Source organism: Dasypus novemcinctus, chromosome 14 (genome assembly GCF_030445035.2).
Source record: "Dasypus novemcinctus isolate mDasNov1 chromosome 14, mDasNov1.1.hap2, whole genome shotgun sequence".
In the NCBI taxonomy this organism is placed as follows: Eukaryota; Metazoa; Chordata; class Mammalia; order Cingulata; family Dasypodidae; genus Dasypus; species Dasypus novemcinctus.
Window position 1 is genome coordinate 72,902,292 of NC_080686.1, and position 16,988 is coordinate 72,919,279.

The following is a 16,988-nucleotide window of genomic DNA, read 5'->3' on the forward strand; positions in this document are numbered from 1 at the left end:
AATATTCCTATATTATGAATCTATATGTATTTTTGGGTTACTCAAAATGTTTCATTATTATCTCTATGGTGAATACATGAGAAAGTTATCTAGGATAATAGGCACATGCATCTCTAACAGTAGCTTGAACTTATAATACAAAAGCATATTCTTCAGATTCACAAAATATTTTAGCCAAATTGCATCTTGAATTTATAATAGAAGATGCTAAAGAAATATATTGTCATAATCAAGTGGCTTCTTAATGGTTTTATCTATTATATTAATAAGAAATATCTTCTTATTCCTAAAGTTTTATTTTTCTTAGTAAACATCACTATGAAATGTGATAAGAAGCTACACATCTCATTACACTACTATTAAAAATTCATCCTCATCTGGGCTCAATATATGTAATTGGATTTCTTACATAACATCTTACACACTGTTGATACTGCCAATAAAATCATATATATATATTCATTCATTATATATATATAATCTCAATCACTTTTACAAAGGACAGTTCCTTAGTATAATTTGGTTCATATAAACCAAAGGTTTTCAGGCTGAAATGTGTATCTATCTCAGTGGTATAAGATCATTCTGAGATGTTTTAATATGTGCTTCATTTTTATGACATACTTCTGTTCTTGGTAAAAGTAGAAACCACTGAATTGTAAATGCTTTTTGTAAGACATTGCATAAACAAGTAAGTTATTAAAGTTAAATTTAAATTACCACATGCCTTGGGCCAAAGCTTCGAATATATGACATTACAAGTAAAGTATAGACTCCCATGTTCATAATAAGTTTTAAGTTTTTCATTTATATCATATATATAGCTAATGGTTTGTATTATTATAGTAATATCTATATATTATATAGTATAATAATTATTAATGGTATTGTTTAATGATTGATTTTAACTTTGCATATCAGTTCTATAAGTGCTTTTAATATGCATCCTTTCTTATGAAAGAATGATAGTGAATTTTTTCAGAATTTCTCAATTCAAACAAATAATAAATACTATGTGATAATTGTAATAAAGTATTTAAGTATGTTTAACTGGACTGTTTTGGCTTTTTCCTATATAGAGAAATACCTTCCTAACCTGAATTCTGCTGTCCTTGGTGAAAACTACTTTGACAGAGCTTACCAGATGCTTTACCTTTTGGTTAAAGGAACTATACCTGTTGAAATCCACACCACTGCAGTCATATTTGTTTCTTTCCAATTACCTGCTGTGACAGAAGATGATTTTTATAGTTCCCATAATCTGGTTAGAAATCTTGCTCTATTCCTAAAGATACCAAGTGACAAAATCCGTGTCAGCAAAATAACTCGAGGGAAGAGTCTACGGAAGAAGAGATCAATGGGACTCACAATTGAATTGGAAATTGGAGATCCTCCCACCCAGTTCCTAAGCAATGACACCGCAGGTATGGATGGTAGATGTTTGAGGTGGAGGAATGTAACTAGCAAATTCACATTCTTAAGAACCCCATCAGGCCTGGTGAGCCAGGCTTTGGGAAAGCCCACCACCTCCACCCTGAGCCCTGTAAGGGTTTAGAGACACTTTTCCCTTTTTTTCTCCTTGTAATCACAAACTATTTGGGAACCATGAAGGAATTTCAGCCTCTGTTTTGTTATTGTAACAATTAATAAATTCAGTGAAAGGATTTGACCTAATACAGGAGATCCAGGAAGGCCTTCCTAAGGAAGTGTCCTTATAGCTGAGAGAATAAGGATGAAAAGAGGCATTCAAAGAAAAGTAGGAAGGGCAAGAGTGTTCTCACCTGAGAAAATAGTTGGTGAGAGTTTGGTGCATTTGATAAACTGAAAGAAGTCCAGTAGGTCTGGAGCAGATGGTATCAGGAAGGGCAAACTGCTATAGATGAGGCTGAGAAGTAGACAGGTGCTAGATCCTGGAGAGTCTGTAAGGGATTAAAGATGTTTCCCTAAGGAAAAGAGTAGATCCTTAGTGATTCTGCACAGTGGAATGTCAGTTTAGATTTCTGTAAGAAAGTCACAAATTTACACTAACAAGTGCAGATGTGCAAAGAATATGTTCCTTATTTCCTATGACTGATCCAGTCATCCTCACCAGCCATTATCCCCTTCCCACAGACCTATTTACCAGGTATCAGAGATTAAACTAAACTAAATGGTACTATCAGAGCTATCTCTGCTGGTTTAAATCATTTCCTTAGGGTGACACAGGACTTGTGGGTAAATGTTCGGTTGGTCAGATTTTCTTCTCCATTTGTTCCTCTAAAGTTAGTCTCTGGATACCAAGGGGTTTTCCTGACTCAGTGCCATGTGTTGTCCTCCTGTTCATGGTCTTTGTAGAGGGTGGATTATCTGCTCTGCGTTGTACAAGGATCTCCTGTGATACAATGGAAACTTCCTGGCTTTCTGACAGGCAATATCATCCTCATATGCTAATTCCCAGACATATCATTGTCTCCTGTGGTCAAGATTCCTACATTTACACTCACCCAGGCATACCTCTCTCCAAGAAGAGAAGATCTAGGTCTCAGTTAGCAGATGTTCCATCTGCTAATGAAACTCAAGTTTCATGGCCCTTGTACAAAGACATGTACAAGCCCTGGGAAGGGTTTTCCTTTAAAAGCCCTTGGAAGGATCCTAATAATATAGTCAAAACATTGAATACTATTATAAAAGTTGAAAAAGTACATGTTTTCATCCTAAAGAGGGCTTCCAACTTTGTATAAATTTCAGATCCCACAAAATCAGGATCTGTTCTCTGTCCATTACTTTTTCCATTAAACTCCCAGGCTCTCTTACAGGTAAACTAGGGTACTGGGTGAAGTTCTTATCTTCTGCCACTACTTTCCCAAGGATGTTTCTTTCTCAATGTGACCTTATGCACTTCAAGATACCCACTCTGGAATCTACCAGTTAGCCAGGCAAAAACTTGTTCTGTTATAGGGAAAAGCCTGTGGGAAGGAGTGGAGGGACATGCTGATCAGCTTTCTTTGTTAAGCAAAACAGGTAACATAGGCTTTTTTTCTTTTTTTGCAACCAGATCACTCATGATATTCTGTGCTCAGTTTCACAGCTTAATTTCCTTCATTATTCCTGTGTTTCCTTGCACTTCTAGATGTGGGACTTTGGACTCAACATGGCTTAGGCTGTTTAGGAGTTGTTGTGGGTCTGTACAGATTTCTCACCAACTCTTAGAAATTGCTAGCAGGGAAGCTGATTTGGCTCAACTGATAAGAGTGTCTGCCTACCACATGGGAGGTCAAGAGTTCAAACCCAGGGCCTCCTGACCCACGTGGTGAGCTGGCCCACGCACAGTGCTGATGCACACAAGGAGAGCCATGCCACGCAGGGGTGTCCCCACACATAGGGGAGCCCCACATGCAAGGAGTGTGCCCTGTAAGGAGAGCCGCCCTGTGCAAAAAAAAAAGTTCAGCCTGCCCAGAAATGGTGCCGCACACACGGAGAGCTGATACAGTAAGATGACACAACAAAAAGAGACACAGATTCCTGGTGCTGCTGACAAGAATGCAAATGGTCACAGAAGAACACACAATGAATGGACACAGAGAGCAGACAGCTATGGGGGGGGTGGGAGGGGAGAGAAGGGAAGAGGGAAGAGAAATAAAAATCTTAAAAAAAAATTACTAGCAAGCCCTTAAATGTAGTGGACCCCAAATTTACCACATTAGCCACTGAAATATCCAATGGAACTGTGGCTTATTTCCCATGTATAAACTAAATTTCCTTATACACAACCCCTCCCACCCTCTATCCTCTTAAAGCAAGTTTAGCCTGTTAGAGTTATCCAGATAGGTATAGGAAAGTCTAAGAAAAAGGAGGTAGACAAAGGAGGAAGGTACAGGCTAATGGCATGTTTCCCAGACATACACTATATCAGGGTTTTGAATCTCAAGGAAAGCTCTACAACATAGCATAGAACAATAGCAAGAGCAAAATATTAAGAAGTGGTAAGAAAGGTGTACATGAAGTAGTACCCCTGTCACCCCGAAGTCTTCACATAGTTTCAGGATATCCGGAAGTTCCAAGATGTCCAAGAAAGGGGTCACTTGAGTGCTGAGTGGACCTCTAGGGTCAGGAATATGAGTCCTTCAAGGTAAGGTCATTGGTTTCTAGGTGGCAAATAGCAGAAATGGATGCCTTCCCTTGACAAACAGTCAGAGAACCTGTTTACTGTGCAGGTCAGATCAAACCTGCCACACTGTGTCCAAAGCTAGTGAGGACAAAGTAGTAGTAGCAGTGAATGGGCATGAAGCACCTTTGTTCTGCCAACAATAGGTCACATGAGTCCTCATACCTGGAGAGGAATATCATGAAAGCAGTGGACTGACAGGGACTGAAATTCCCAAGGACTGTGGTTTGCAAAGTGTCATGTGAGACTGTCTTCCCAGGCTCACCAAGCCTCATGGCTTGACCTTAATGGAAGAAACTCAATGATCTGTGTCCCTAACACCATGACTCTTGAAACAGAAGGTTCAGGACACAGAGGAATTAGGGCCTACAGTACACCAAAAGGTTTCTAGTTACAATTGATTTTTAAAGGATCACCCTGGCTACATTATATAGAATAGAGTGGAAGAGTAGAAGAATGGGAATTAGAAAACCATTTAGAATCTGTTTTAGTTACCCTGCTGCTGATGATTTTGACTAGGGTTATGGCAATGGGGACAGAGAGATTAGAAATTATCAGTTGACTATGATATGCTATTGGGGAGAGGTGAAGCAGAAGAAGGGATCAAGGAAAGGGATCAGGTTTCTGACAAAAGAATATTGTAAATGGAGGTCCTGTAAGCTAAGGAACATCAAGGGACAGCAGGATTAAGAGCAAGATCCCAGACCTACCTAGCTAGAAAAAGAGGACACTAACTATGCATAAAGTTAAAATGAACCTTGAAAATTGTCAAATTTCCAGACCAAGTAGTAATATTTTGGTAATTTAATAACTTTAACAATTTGTTAATATACATACTGCTAATTCAGTGAATACTAATTATCCTTCCACTCCAAAATCAACACTATATTTTTTAAAAATTATGTACAATGATAGACATACCTGATAGTGCTTTGCTTCTAAACAAAGAATCACATGGGAGCATATTAAATTAAAAGAGATATATTTTCCTACTATGTTTCCATTCATTTTTCTTGTATGTTTTATCTACCTTTGTTTTTTTCTTTAATTCCAGTTTAAAAATATATTCTAGTGAGTTATTCATTTCCCTAACCTCATTTATATGGCTTTGTTATGTTTAGCTAAGGTACAATTTAAAAACCTTAGGATTTTATAACGTGAATGGGGCAGTGCAAACAAAGCTACAGTGAACAACTTAAGCATTCTAGCAAAGCTATACTCTTACATTCAAAATGTCATAATACTGTTTTCCTATAGGTCAGATGCAATTTTATGAACTTCAGGAAATTGCTGGTTGTCTTGGACAAGGTGTAATCTTAGGAAAAATCAGTAGTATCCTTGGATTAAATATCTCTGCCATGTCTATTACCAATCCTATCCCCAGCCTGAGTGATTCTGACTGGATTAAGGTAAGGGAAAAATGCATCTTGGCAAGCAAAAGATTGTTGTTTATTTCTTTTAATTTCTCCTCACTATTCAATACAGTAATTTAGAGGACATGTCTTTCTAATTTATTGTTGACTCTTCTGTGGGATCATTGAAAAGATAATAAAGAAGCTTGAAAAAGGGACATATCTTCTAAAAATTGTTTAATGATACAATGTGTGCTTTGCTTTGAATCGTTTTAACAATCCTTCATGAATTTAATCTAGAGGAAATATTGTAATAATATTTGTCTTAGTTTGCCACAGGGCTGCTGATGCTAAGTACCGGAAATGGCTTGGCTTTTATAATGGGGATTTTACTTACGGCAAAAGCTTACAGTTCTGAGGTCATGAAATGTCCAAATCGAGGCATCAGCAGAGATGCTTTCTCACCAAAGTCAGCTACTGGTTATCCTGGGGCCGTGGCACAGGGTGAAACAAAATGGCCACCAATCTCTGCCAAGGTCCCTGCCTTCCCCCTCTAAAATCTACTATCTCTCAGAGATTGGTTGTGGGCAACCAGGCATAGGGCTTATCTCTTTCGGGACCTCTTCTCTCATTCTTGGCTGCTCCGTTTTCTTCCCAAGTTCAGTTGTGAGCTATCAGGAATATGTCTTGTCTCTTCAGCCTTGAGCAGCTCTCTGGGCCCAACCTCTTGAGGGCTTTGTGCTTAAGCTCTGGCTGCTGGTGATCCTCCAGTTCTCTGTCACACAGCAGGGTAAAAAATAGTGGCTTCCTTTTTGTGTGTCTCCGTTTATATTAGACTCAGCAAAAGGGCAGATTCGATCTGAGTCATGCCTCACTGACATAGTCCAGTCAAAATGGTGCTACACCCACCGGAATGGATTAGTTCAAGAACATAATCTTTTTCATTTTGGTATTCATAAAATAAATTCAAACTGTCACAATATTAATTTCACATATCAAACATTTTAAAACAATAAATATTACACTTAGCCTGGCCAAGATGAGTTTACTGGTGAATGCAATGTCTCATGTAAAAAACACAGCATTTTTCATCTCCATTAACAGGTGACTGTCCAACCAGTTGAAAGATCTGCATTTCCAGTTCATCATGTGGCTGTTGTGTCCTCACTCTCTGTGATTACTCAGCCAGTGGCAACAGAGCTAGGGCAGCCATTTTCCCAGCAGCCCTCAGTGAAGGCATTAGATTCAGATGTAAGTTCTAACTCAATGCTTTATTTAAGTGAAGGAATTAAGCTATAAATTCTGGAGGGTAAGTCCAGCTTTATTTATCCCGGTATGATGGCTACCTGAAGATAGCACTGCCTCTTAGAAGTTGGACTAATGGCTATAGAAATCATCCTTACTGTTTTAAAATGTTTCTTTTTAGATGAACTTGTTCCCCTATCCATTTACGAACTCTTTAGGTGGGAAAAAGGAATTTTCCCCAATTTCAAATCTGTAATGAAGGCAATTTTTGAATAAAGAATTACCTATCCTAAAGAAAAACAAAACAAAACAGGACAAAAGTTATAATTCTGTACTATTTTTTTTTCTTTAGGGTAATTGTGTATCAGTTGGGATTACTTCACTAACTTTGAAGGCTGTATTAAAAGACTCCAATAATAACCAAATCAGTGGTCTTAGTGGAAATACAACAATTCCATTTAGTAGTTGTTGGGCCAACTACACAGATCTTACTCTTCTTAGAACAGGTGAGTGTACTATTTGCATCCTAACATACGTAGCAAGTAATAGTGACAATTATAATTTTCTTTTAAAGAACAAAGCATGCTATAATACTCTGGTCAATAAATTATAGAAATGAGAATGCTATATCCTCTTTTGTTTCAGAAAATATTAGTCTAGCTTATAAAAATGTATTTATCATGCAAAAACAAGAAAGAAGTCAAAATAAAAAATTAAAGAAATTAAGACAGATATTTGAGGATGTACATTAGGTTTATGTTATGGTTTATATTTTCTTTTTCACCCATTTGTGTATTTTTTCTAAATTTTCTCACTAAATAGATATTGCATTTCTAATAAGAACATTTAATATATAGATTTTAAAATTAAAAAAAAAAAAGGAAAGGATAAGATTGACTTATATAACTTTAATGCCCCACGCAAGAGTTGGTCTGGAAGTTCAGTTCACTCTAGTCTTTATAAAAAGAGGAAACATTAGCATTATAATGATTCTTAGTATTCATCAGATAAACAAACCTGTTGTGCAGTATTATAGCTGGTTCTAAGATCAGAACAAAAATCTCCTAGGAAGTATACCCGATGAATTTGTACTAAGTGAAGTCTTCAACAAGATTAAAGTAACTTTCACCATCATGTTCCTTGCATTACCTTAGCATGGGTTGATGCAGGCTTTTCACTGTAGCCAAAATAATAAATTGCTTATACTTGAGACAGGCCTCCCTTAGTCCATTTACCTCAACTCAGGGCCCATTTAAGATCTTAGAGGCCCTAACTTCTAGAAAAGTTTGTATAGTGGCATTCCCACCTCTTACCCTGCTGTCTCCGCTCAAATACACACACACATACACACACTAATGGTCAGAATAAAAGCAGCAATAAAGAGTAAAATGAGTAAAAGAAATTCCAGCAATGATCTGGGTTTTTTCCCCCCCATAATAACTAATAATATCAAAAACTGAAATCATTCCAAAACAAATTTCTCCTTAATTTTTGTTTCCTCAAGCTCTGATGATGCCCTACCCCAGATATGTCTGGTCTGCCTACGGCGTGTCTTACCGTAGTGATCGATAAGAATCAAATGGCAAGGAGTTTAACGTAGTGCATTGTGATGTATACCGAGAGTGTCCTAGATACTTGCTGGTAAAGGGCAGAGCCAAAATCTTTAATGGTCAGCCAAATGGTGGTAGGACTGGAACCCTTTTACAGGAAATGACGCACCTGACAAAAACCCTGCCCAAAGAGAAGATTGCCCACCTCCCCACACAGGTGGACCCAAGAAGTGCCCTGGGTCAAAAGTCTGACATTGTGACCAAGATCTTCAAACTACCGTTTCCATAATAACAATGTTCCAAAGTAACCAGAAGCACTGGAGCGCTGAAGCCATAAAATAAGTTTTGGTATTTTATTGTGGTAGCAAAATAATAACTGAAGTACTTTTATACAGTAAATTGTCTTTCAGAGTTCAAAGCTTCCCTTGGAGAGTCTGTTTGACCTGTTTTGGAGAAGAGCCATAACTTCTCATTTGTCTGTTGTGTGATTATTATTTTTTAATCAAGTGCAGGATCTTAGGTCCCTGGTTATATGTAATAAAGAAGGCAAAGATAGTCACTTTTTCATTATTTTTAGATCAGTTACCCAGTTTGGAGACTAAGCATAATAAAATTGTAATAACAAAAAAAATATGTGAAAAAAATAATAATCTTTCTCATGACCCTTTCTAGTAGGTGCCCCGTACAATTCGCTGCATTGCAGAAAATCCCGTTGCTGATTTTACTCTAGCCTGAAAAAATAGGAGCTCGCCTTTTTCTACTATAGCTCCATAAAGAGCAAAGCAGTGGTCACCTGGCTAGAGGAGGTATGGGTTATGATTTTTAACATAGAAAATAGGGATGTGAGAATTAGGTGAGAAAAGTGTAAAAGAAGAAGGAAATAAGTGAACAGCTGAGGCTGCATCTTTGACCAACTCAGATAAAAATAATATTACTAACAGATGGCAACATGTGGAACATATTTGACTGGCAACCTAAGTGATATCTAGTGTATGTTTCAGTTTCTGTTGCTGCTTAGCAAACCAGCCCCAAAATTAATGGTTTCAATAAACAGCCATCTGATTTGCTCACAATTCTGTGGGTCAGGAGTTTGGGCAGGGATGGCTTATCTCTGTTACACGATATCTGAGCTTTCAGCTCGGGGGGCGGGGCGCATTCTTTTTTGGGGAGGCTTCTAATAACTGGAGTTGGTTATGATGTCTTGAATGAAGCCATTTCTCTGAAGCCTTGATTCTGGATTTTGCCTGGGTTTTTCAGTTCTCCTCAATTTTGCCTCTCTACAAGGTTAGTTTGAGTTTCCTCACAATGCTGGAGAAGAAAAAAACTAAATTCTTTCCTCCTCAAAAACACTAAGAAAAACAAATCTGGCACAAAAATTCCACTTTTTTTTCAAAAAAGAAAATCCATTGTCATGAATTGAACAGGCTTTTTTCATTGACTTGGCTTGGGTAACTGTGCTTCAAGTGGTGTTCAGTATCCATGCCCACCCCACCCTACCCACCCCCACAAAGGCTGAAGTTTCTCTACCCTTAGGACAGGTATGCAGGCAGCAGAGGCTCAGTACTTTCACTTCCCTTCTCTATTGTCCCTCATTTCAAACAGTCTCTCCCAGTTCTGAGTTTCAGAAAGGAACCGTTAAGAAACAGGTACTGATGTGCAGAGAGAAAATCTACCCAGGTTTCCTTTGTCCCCTGATAGAGGTTTGAATTTTTCTAACTCTGAGACCCTCTCTATACATATTCATATTTAACTGATTCATTTGACTCAATATCCAAAGAACTTTTTAAAAGGAATTATATAATGTTCTAAATCAACAAAAACCAAATTGGAACCTCTGAAAACAAACAAAAAGGTTGTCAACACTATGGTGATCTTTTTTCCCCAGGAAAAAATTATAAAATTGAATTTATACTGGGCAGTGTTGTTCGGGTGGAGTCCAAGACTTTCAGTGTCCCAGTGCAGTCTGCTTCTAGCAGCAGTGGTGGCAGCGGTGGTGGCAGCAGCAGTAGTAGCAGTAGCAACAGCAAAGCATCAGCTATGGGGACAGCTGCCCAGATGAAGACTATAGTTATTAGCTGCCTTATAGGAAGAATGTTGCTCTTGGAAATATTTACAGCTGCAGTTTTGATTTTGAATGTTACTAAAGGTAAGTACAGTTCATTTTTTGTATAATATCTGTATCCACATACTGAGGTCTCAGTAAAGGTTTACTAAAAACAAACTGTGTGCACAAAGCTTACTCATGGCACTGCTGGGAACACAAAGACATTGTTTCAGCCATTGAGAAAGTAGCAGCTTCATTGCCAGAGACAAGGCAACCCTACAGGAAATGTTATTCACAGTATCTGATGGTATATGACAATATATGGAATGAGATATACAGCAGTACCAGGAGTCTTTTTCAGACACTTTTTCAGCAAGGGGCAGAAGTTCAGCTCAAATTGGTTTAAGTAAAGTGAGTTTACTTAATTGAGAAGTCAAGAAGTAGTTTGGTTTCTGCCAAAACTAGATCCAAGGGTCAAATGATGGCATCTGAAACCTGTGTCTCTCTATTCTCCTCAGTGTTAGTTTCACTCCCAGCCAGACTTTCCATACCCCAATCCCCAGAGAAAACGTAGCCACCAGCACCTTCAGATTTACATTCTAGCATCCTGGCAGCTGCAGCAGAAAGAGTAAACCTCTTACCCAATAGTTCCAATGAAAATCCTAAAGCAACATCATTATCTTGGGTTGGGTCAAATGCTTATTTGGATATACAGTGTTCTAGTTAGCCTGACCTGAGTCACATGGGATGAGGTGCTGAGAATAGTGGAGATGTGGTTTCATGGAGGGAAATCAAGTTATTAGTACCAGAAGGGGCAGGCAGAAAGAGATATTATTAGGTTAGGGACCTTAACAGGAGGGAGAGGTTCCTGTGGTCTGGAATGATTATAGAAGATTGTTAACATCACCCAATCAACAACACTTTAAAGTTGGGACTATATAGAATGAATAAGATTTATGAATATATATTTATATATTAGTGTTTCCTCATTAAGGAAGGGAAAAGGAACTCCAGAACAGGAATGTGGTAGGAGCAAAGGAAAAAACGGGAGGGAAGAAAACATATCTTCAAACTATGCATGTTCATCACAGATTCCTCTTCCTCTGCTTCGAAGCATGCTTCTCCTCTCTTTTCCCCTTCTCAGTTAATAGCTATGCTATATTTCTGATTCCTTGGATTGACAGAATCTCTGACCTTCATTTCCTTCAAGTTCCACATCCTTTCAGGTGCTCCATGACATCTATATCCAACCATATTGTATCATCTCTCTCCCTCCTTTAAAGTCTCATTGCTCTACTTACAATTTTCTTACCTCTCACTTGACCTGTATAAGAGCATCCTGAATTCCCTGCTTCTAAACTTTCCCACTTCCAACCCATCCTGCCTACTTCTATCAGATTTAGTTTCCTGGAACCTAAGAGCAAGTAGTAACATGGTAATCTCAAAAATATTCAAAAATCTCCCCAACACATGCAAACTACAGCTAACACCAAAGGCCCTGAAACCAGTCTTGAGGATTGCATTTATGTACCAAAGCATTCCCAGAATAAACTCTTCCTATTCCCTTATATTCTCTCTGTCTGGACCATCTTTTCCTAGTCACCAAGTCTACCTCTCAGAGCATCCTTCCAAGCCTTGCTCAAATCCTGCCTCCTCTACTGGGATTCCCATTTTCCTTCTCACTCAACAACATGTTGAATTCTCCTCATCCTTGTTTCCCACTTGCACTTTGTTTATACCATTGTCAGAAACAGTAGAGAATTTCAGTATGATTTGTACATTGTACAGAAATTGCCCTTCCTCTAGTGTGCTTCCTCTAGTGAATTCAAGTTATAACCTTAAATATATTCAAATCTTTCCTACTAAATTTTGAGCACTTGGAAGATAAGACCACATGCCTTACATATTAAAAGGTGCTAAAAATAAGGTTTAATTGATTTTAAGTTTTAAAAGGAGGGTAATTCCTTCCCCCTCACATAGGAGGTAGTGTTGAATAGAGATATTGTAGGTAAATTCTAAAGAGCTTTGCTTGGCAGATATTAATCAGTTGCATTTGAGCTAATGAGGAGTATGAAAAGTTTTGGACAGGTTAATGAAATAAAAGTGTGGCTTAAGAAATATTGATAAGACTTAGAAGGAATTTGAAGTGGGGTAATAGTTTAGATGGATACTAAAGAATTTCAAATGAGAAAAGCCAAAAGTGAGTTTTAAATTTAAATTTAGGAGAAGGACAAGATGAGGGCTCACAGTAAGGTTGGTTCTAAGAGTGGCAAAACAAACTGTGGATTGAAACCAACTGCTGGGGCTTCAGGAAGTACAGTCAAAGAGGAAGGGATTAAGTCCCTTTTCCCCACCTATTGGCAGAAGATAAGTGAAGTCCACCTGTCAAGGGAGAACAATGGTTTGAAGATATTCAGCCCTGGGCTGTCATGGCTGAATTATAGCAGGATAAGTTTGAGGCTGAGAGATATCAGGTTATTCTATCTTATTTTTATGCCAGTTTTCTTATCTCTATAATTCTAATCAAGGTAAAATAAGTTTATTTTATAATAGTCTGACAGATATTATTTGAGTTCAATTTTTTCTTCTTAGAAACATTAAAATGTAAGGGCTAGTTGGCTAAATGCGTAAACACTGTTTTATATATATTTGTGTATTTGTTTTTCCTCATTAATTGCATTGTTTTCTAATTATCTTTACAGACTTTTGGCCTATTTATTCCTGACAACTTGGATATTTTACCAAATTCAGAAAATTCTGTTAAAATCAGTAGTAAACATAGTTCCTGCTTTTTCTCTTCAGGCCATTTTCCACAGAAGTTTTTTGCTACTATCTAATTTGCCACTATTTAATTAAGATATAAGATAATTTAAATGCCATTAATGAATAAAAAGGCCGAGTTTTTAAAAATAAGTTTGCATTCTAAATTAACAGTATTTTACTTTAATAGAATCATGAAGTTCTACTAAATAAAATGACAAAACCTGAATGTGGCAAATATAAAAAATATGTAAGGACCACTATTGTCTACACATTTTCATGCAAAAAAATATTATCGATTCTAACATTAAATGAGTAAACTTTGAAATACTAATTTTTAAATATTAATTTTGTCCTATTAACCAAACCATGAAATATTATAAAAGTCAAAATTGATAAAATATATTCTGAATCACACTATATGCTATTACTGCTTTTATAAAACATTTGTGCTGTTGTCTTTTTCTTCTCAGGAGGCTACTGAAGTACTTTTCTGAAGAACATGCTGAAAACAAATATAGAACTGCTTACTTATGAGATATAATAAGATATAACAAGAAAAAGTCTAATGGAGTTTCAAGCAAATATACTCAAAATATTTTTATAATACATAAAATGTACTAATTAACCTTAGTCACAAAAATGAAATTTCTTTAAAGTATAAATTTCTTTTGACTCCTTATATTTGTATGTTCTTATTTAATTTCTAAAAACGTTCAGAAATCTCTGATTTGGAAGCAGATATGCTTCTAAGTTATTATACCAACAAATGGTGGCATACTTTCATGAGTAGAAAGAGCTTCACTCATTCTGACTTAACCTTTTTAAATCAGATGTGAAGCATTTAGAATTTTTGTATATACTGAAAAATATGATTTTCTCAACCCATTCATGGAGTTCTGATTTCCAAAGAGCTAAGCCATTCTAATTTCTAAAGATCTTAGAGAGATGAGATTGTTTTATACATTTCTTTGATTGAGTTGCTGTTTTTCAGAACCACAGTAATCCTAGGAATTCTGGGCTGAACTAATTTCTGGGCTTACCAAACACTGGCCAGTCTTCTAAGATGCGTTTTCTTGGTGTACCTGAGACAGACTTTTGGAACAAGTCCAAACTCCTTGTCTGCTTACCCCTCCTTCCCATCCTAGAATGCCATTAAGAGTGTGACTGCTCCCAATTCCAGGAACACCAGAACATACGCTTATTTTCAAGAGGACAAAACTAGTAAATTTTAAAAAGCCACAGATTAGTGTAGATAAGTTAACCAAAAACTTGTATATTTTTTTTAAAAAATTCCAAAGGGAATGCTTAATTTGGTAGAAGAACTCCCAATAAAGCATTCTTGCCAGTCCTGAGTGGATGGAGCTGGTACTCACAAAAGGTAACTTCCAGCAAGTGACACTCAGCAAGAATTTGAAATAGCTGAGCAAATTCAACAAAGTCCATACCTTTGACTCCTGAATACCGTCCCCTAGTATATGCACATGTCATTGTTAAACTTCCTTACTAGAGAAAGTATAGACATTTACCAGGGAATGACTCCAAATATTTTTGTATATATTTGGCATTTAGCTCAGTTGAAGAAACAATTAGCATTTACTAGGTAGCAGGTATTCTCTAATTAATGAGTGAGAAGATTAGAAGGAATAAGATGCTGTGCTAACCTCCAAGAATTCACAGTATAGGTGGAGAAATAGTAACAAAAACAGATCATTTCAATACAATATGGAATGTGAATGAAATTGGTTGTAGGGTGCTAGAAGGGCATAGAAGAGAGACACTTGGCATGGGGGAGGGACATTTTGTAAGGATGGAGATGGATGAGGGACAGCTTCTATAACAGTGGTTCTTAACAAGGACTCCATGAGCTTGAATTCAAGTTAAAGACAACATTATTCTTGTGGGGATGTGTTGGTGCAGCTATGATATATTTATTAAATAATACACAGCATAGTGTGGACTTAGTAAGGGGTCTGTGGTTTTCACCTGACTGGCAAGGGGGTCTGTGGAACAAAAAAGCCTAATAACCCCAGTTCTAGAAGGAGATGACTGTTGAAGAATAAAGCATGAGTCTTAGTCAAGGTAGCATTTTCTAATCTAATGGTGGCAAGAGCGAAAACTGAAACACCACTAGATCATAAGTTCCTCGAGGGCAGGGCTCTCTCTCAGCATTTTTTCATTACCTGACAAATGTCTGGCACGAGTAAATCTTATTCATTGTTTTTTGACTGAGTGAAGCATGGAGGATTGGGAAATCAACAAACAATTTGATTTTTATCTAAGCACCAAGTAGGACATGAAGAAAGGCAAGGGACAAGGCTGGAAGGGAAGACAGAGGTCTTCTGCGTCACATTGTCGGGGGACGCTAGATTTTGTTCTGTAGGTCCCTGAATACACTTGAAACCAGATATTAAAATAAAAATTTTTATTAGGACAAATTATAAAGGGAAATACCAAATGAAGATGCAAAACTTTTCAAAGTAGATGACCTAAAAGAGTTGAAGATTAGAGAAGAATTTTTAAAGAGGCATTCTTTGGAGATGGCTGCTCTAGGAAGCCAATTTAAAAAGGGGAAGAAGCCAATTTACAAAGGGGAAGAATGCCAAGTTAAGAGAAAAGGTATTTAATTAGGCCCCATGGAAAACTCAGTAGATGACTGCTGAGGTTTGGGGTACACAATGGAGTTCTGTCTGAGTCACAGCTGATTAATCACAGAGCAGGTGGCTCAAACAGCCTGTGGCAGATGAGTCTAGGAAATCTAGCCAAGTGTAGGAATTAACAGCACCCCCAGAGATTGTTGGGCAAAGGATGTGTCAGATGTGGACTGTGTGTGTGTGTGTTTGTGTGTGTGTGTGTGTGTGTGTGAGAGAGAGAGAGAGAGAGAGAGAGAGAGAGAGAGAGAGAGAGAGAGAGAGAGAGAGAGAGAGAGAGAGAGAGAGAATCTTCTGTCTTGTCCAGAAGTGCTGCCTAGACCTAGGAAAAGGAAACTTGGAGGGGACCACTGAATGTCTAGGGGTTATAGAAAAAAATTTAAGCAAATAGCTGGAATAGAAATAGTCACAATTTTCAGGACACTGCTGGTAAGAGTTTCCTGAGACATGAAAGCTCCTACATGAGGAATATCTGCCATGTCCAGAGAGAACTGACACTTGATCATACCACACCACCAACTAATTGAGGACTTTCATAATCCCTTAGTTCTCTTTCCCCTGCTCCAGTCCTGGAGGAATCAGAAACTTCTGTTACAACAATTGAAAGGAGGAGAAAAATCCAACATGCACCCCCTTCTATGTTTACTTAAAAGTCAGATTTTCTAATGCAAATAAAGTTTTCTTTCCATTTCATGATACTTGCTTTTGGTAAGAAAGTTAAATTCCACGAATTGCAGTTACGGCATCTCTGGAACAAATTCCTAAGTTCAGAGAAAGAGTAGGTTCTGGAAGAGATGCAAAAATTTTCTGCACAGGGGAATACCATGAAAACCATAAAATTGGCCATCATCTGTAATCTTTCCCTACTTAAGGTTTTAAATCAGTCCACTGGGAAATTTTGTCAAAATTTACCTGTAAATTTTTAAAAATATATTTTTTATTAAAATATGTCATTCATACATGAACATGCATAAACAATAAGTGAACTTACAAAATAAACATGCATAACATCATACAGGGGTCTCATACATCACCCCTCCTCCAAAACTTTGCATTGTTGTGAAACATGTTAAAAATTATGCAAGAGCATCATCAAAATATTACTACTAACTATAGTCCCTATCTTGCATTTGTTGTTATTTTTCCTCCAAACCACCCTATTTTTTGAAAATATGTTTTTATTACAGGGGTTGTGAACTTACAAAACAATTATGCACATGTGTAGAATTCCCATACAACACC

The 16,988-nt window shown here is 37.3% G+C and overlaps 1 protein-coding gene across 1 annotated transcript in view; it reads left to right on the forward strand.

Annotated features, from left to right (window-relative positions):
• Positions 1 to 13,777, forward strand: part of PKHD1L1 (PKHD1 like 1) — a 164,530-nt gene extending 150,753 nt beyond the window's left edge. The window contains exons 73-78 of the mRNA XM_058275919.1: positions 1,080 to 1,424; positions 5,402 to 5,553; positions 6,601 to 6,747; positions 7,094 to 7,247; positions 10,177 to 10,437; positions 13,569 to 13,777. Coding sequence (XP_058131902.1) covers positions 1,080 to 1,424; positions 5,402 to 5,553; positions 6,601 to 6,747; positions 7,094 to 7,247; positions 10,177 to 10,437; positions 13,569 to 13,579 — 1,070 coding nt within the window. The 3' untranslated portion in view covers positions 13,580 to 13,777. The remainder of the gene's footprint in view (positions 1 to 1,079; positions 1,425 to 5,401; positions 5,554 to 6,600; positions 6,748 to 7,093; positions 7,248 to 10,176; positions 10,438 to 13,568) is intronic.
• Positions 13,778 to 16,988: the final 3,211 nt, after the last annotated feature.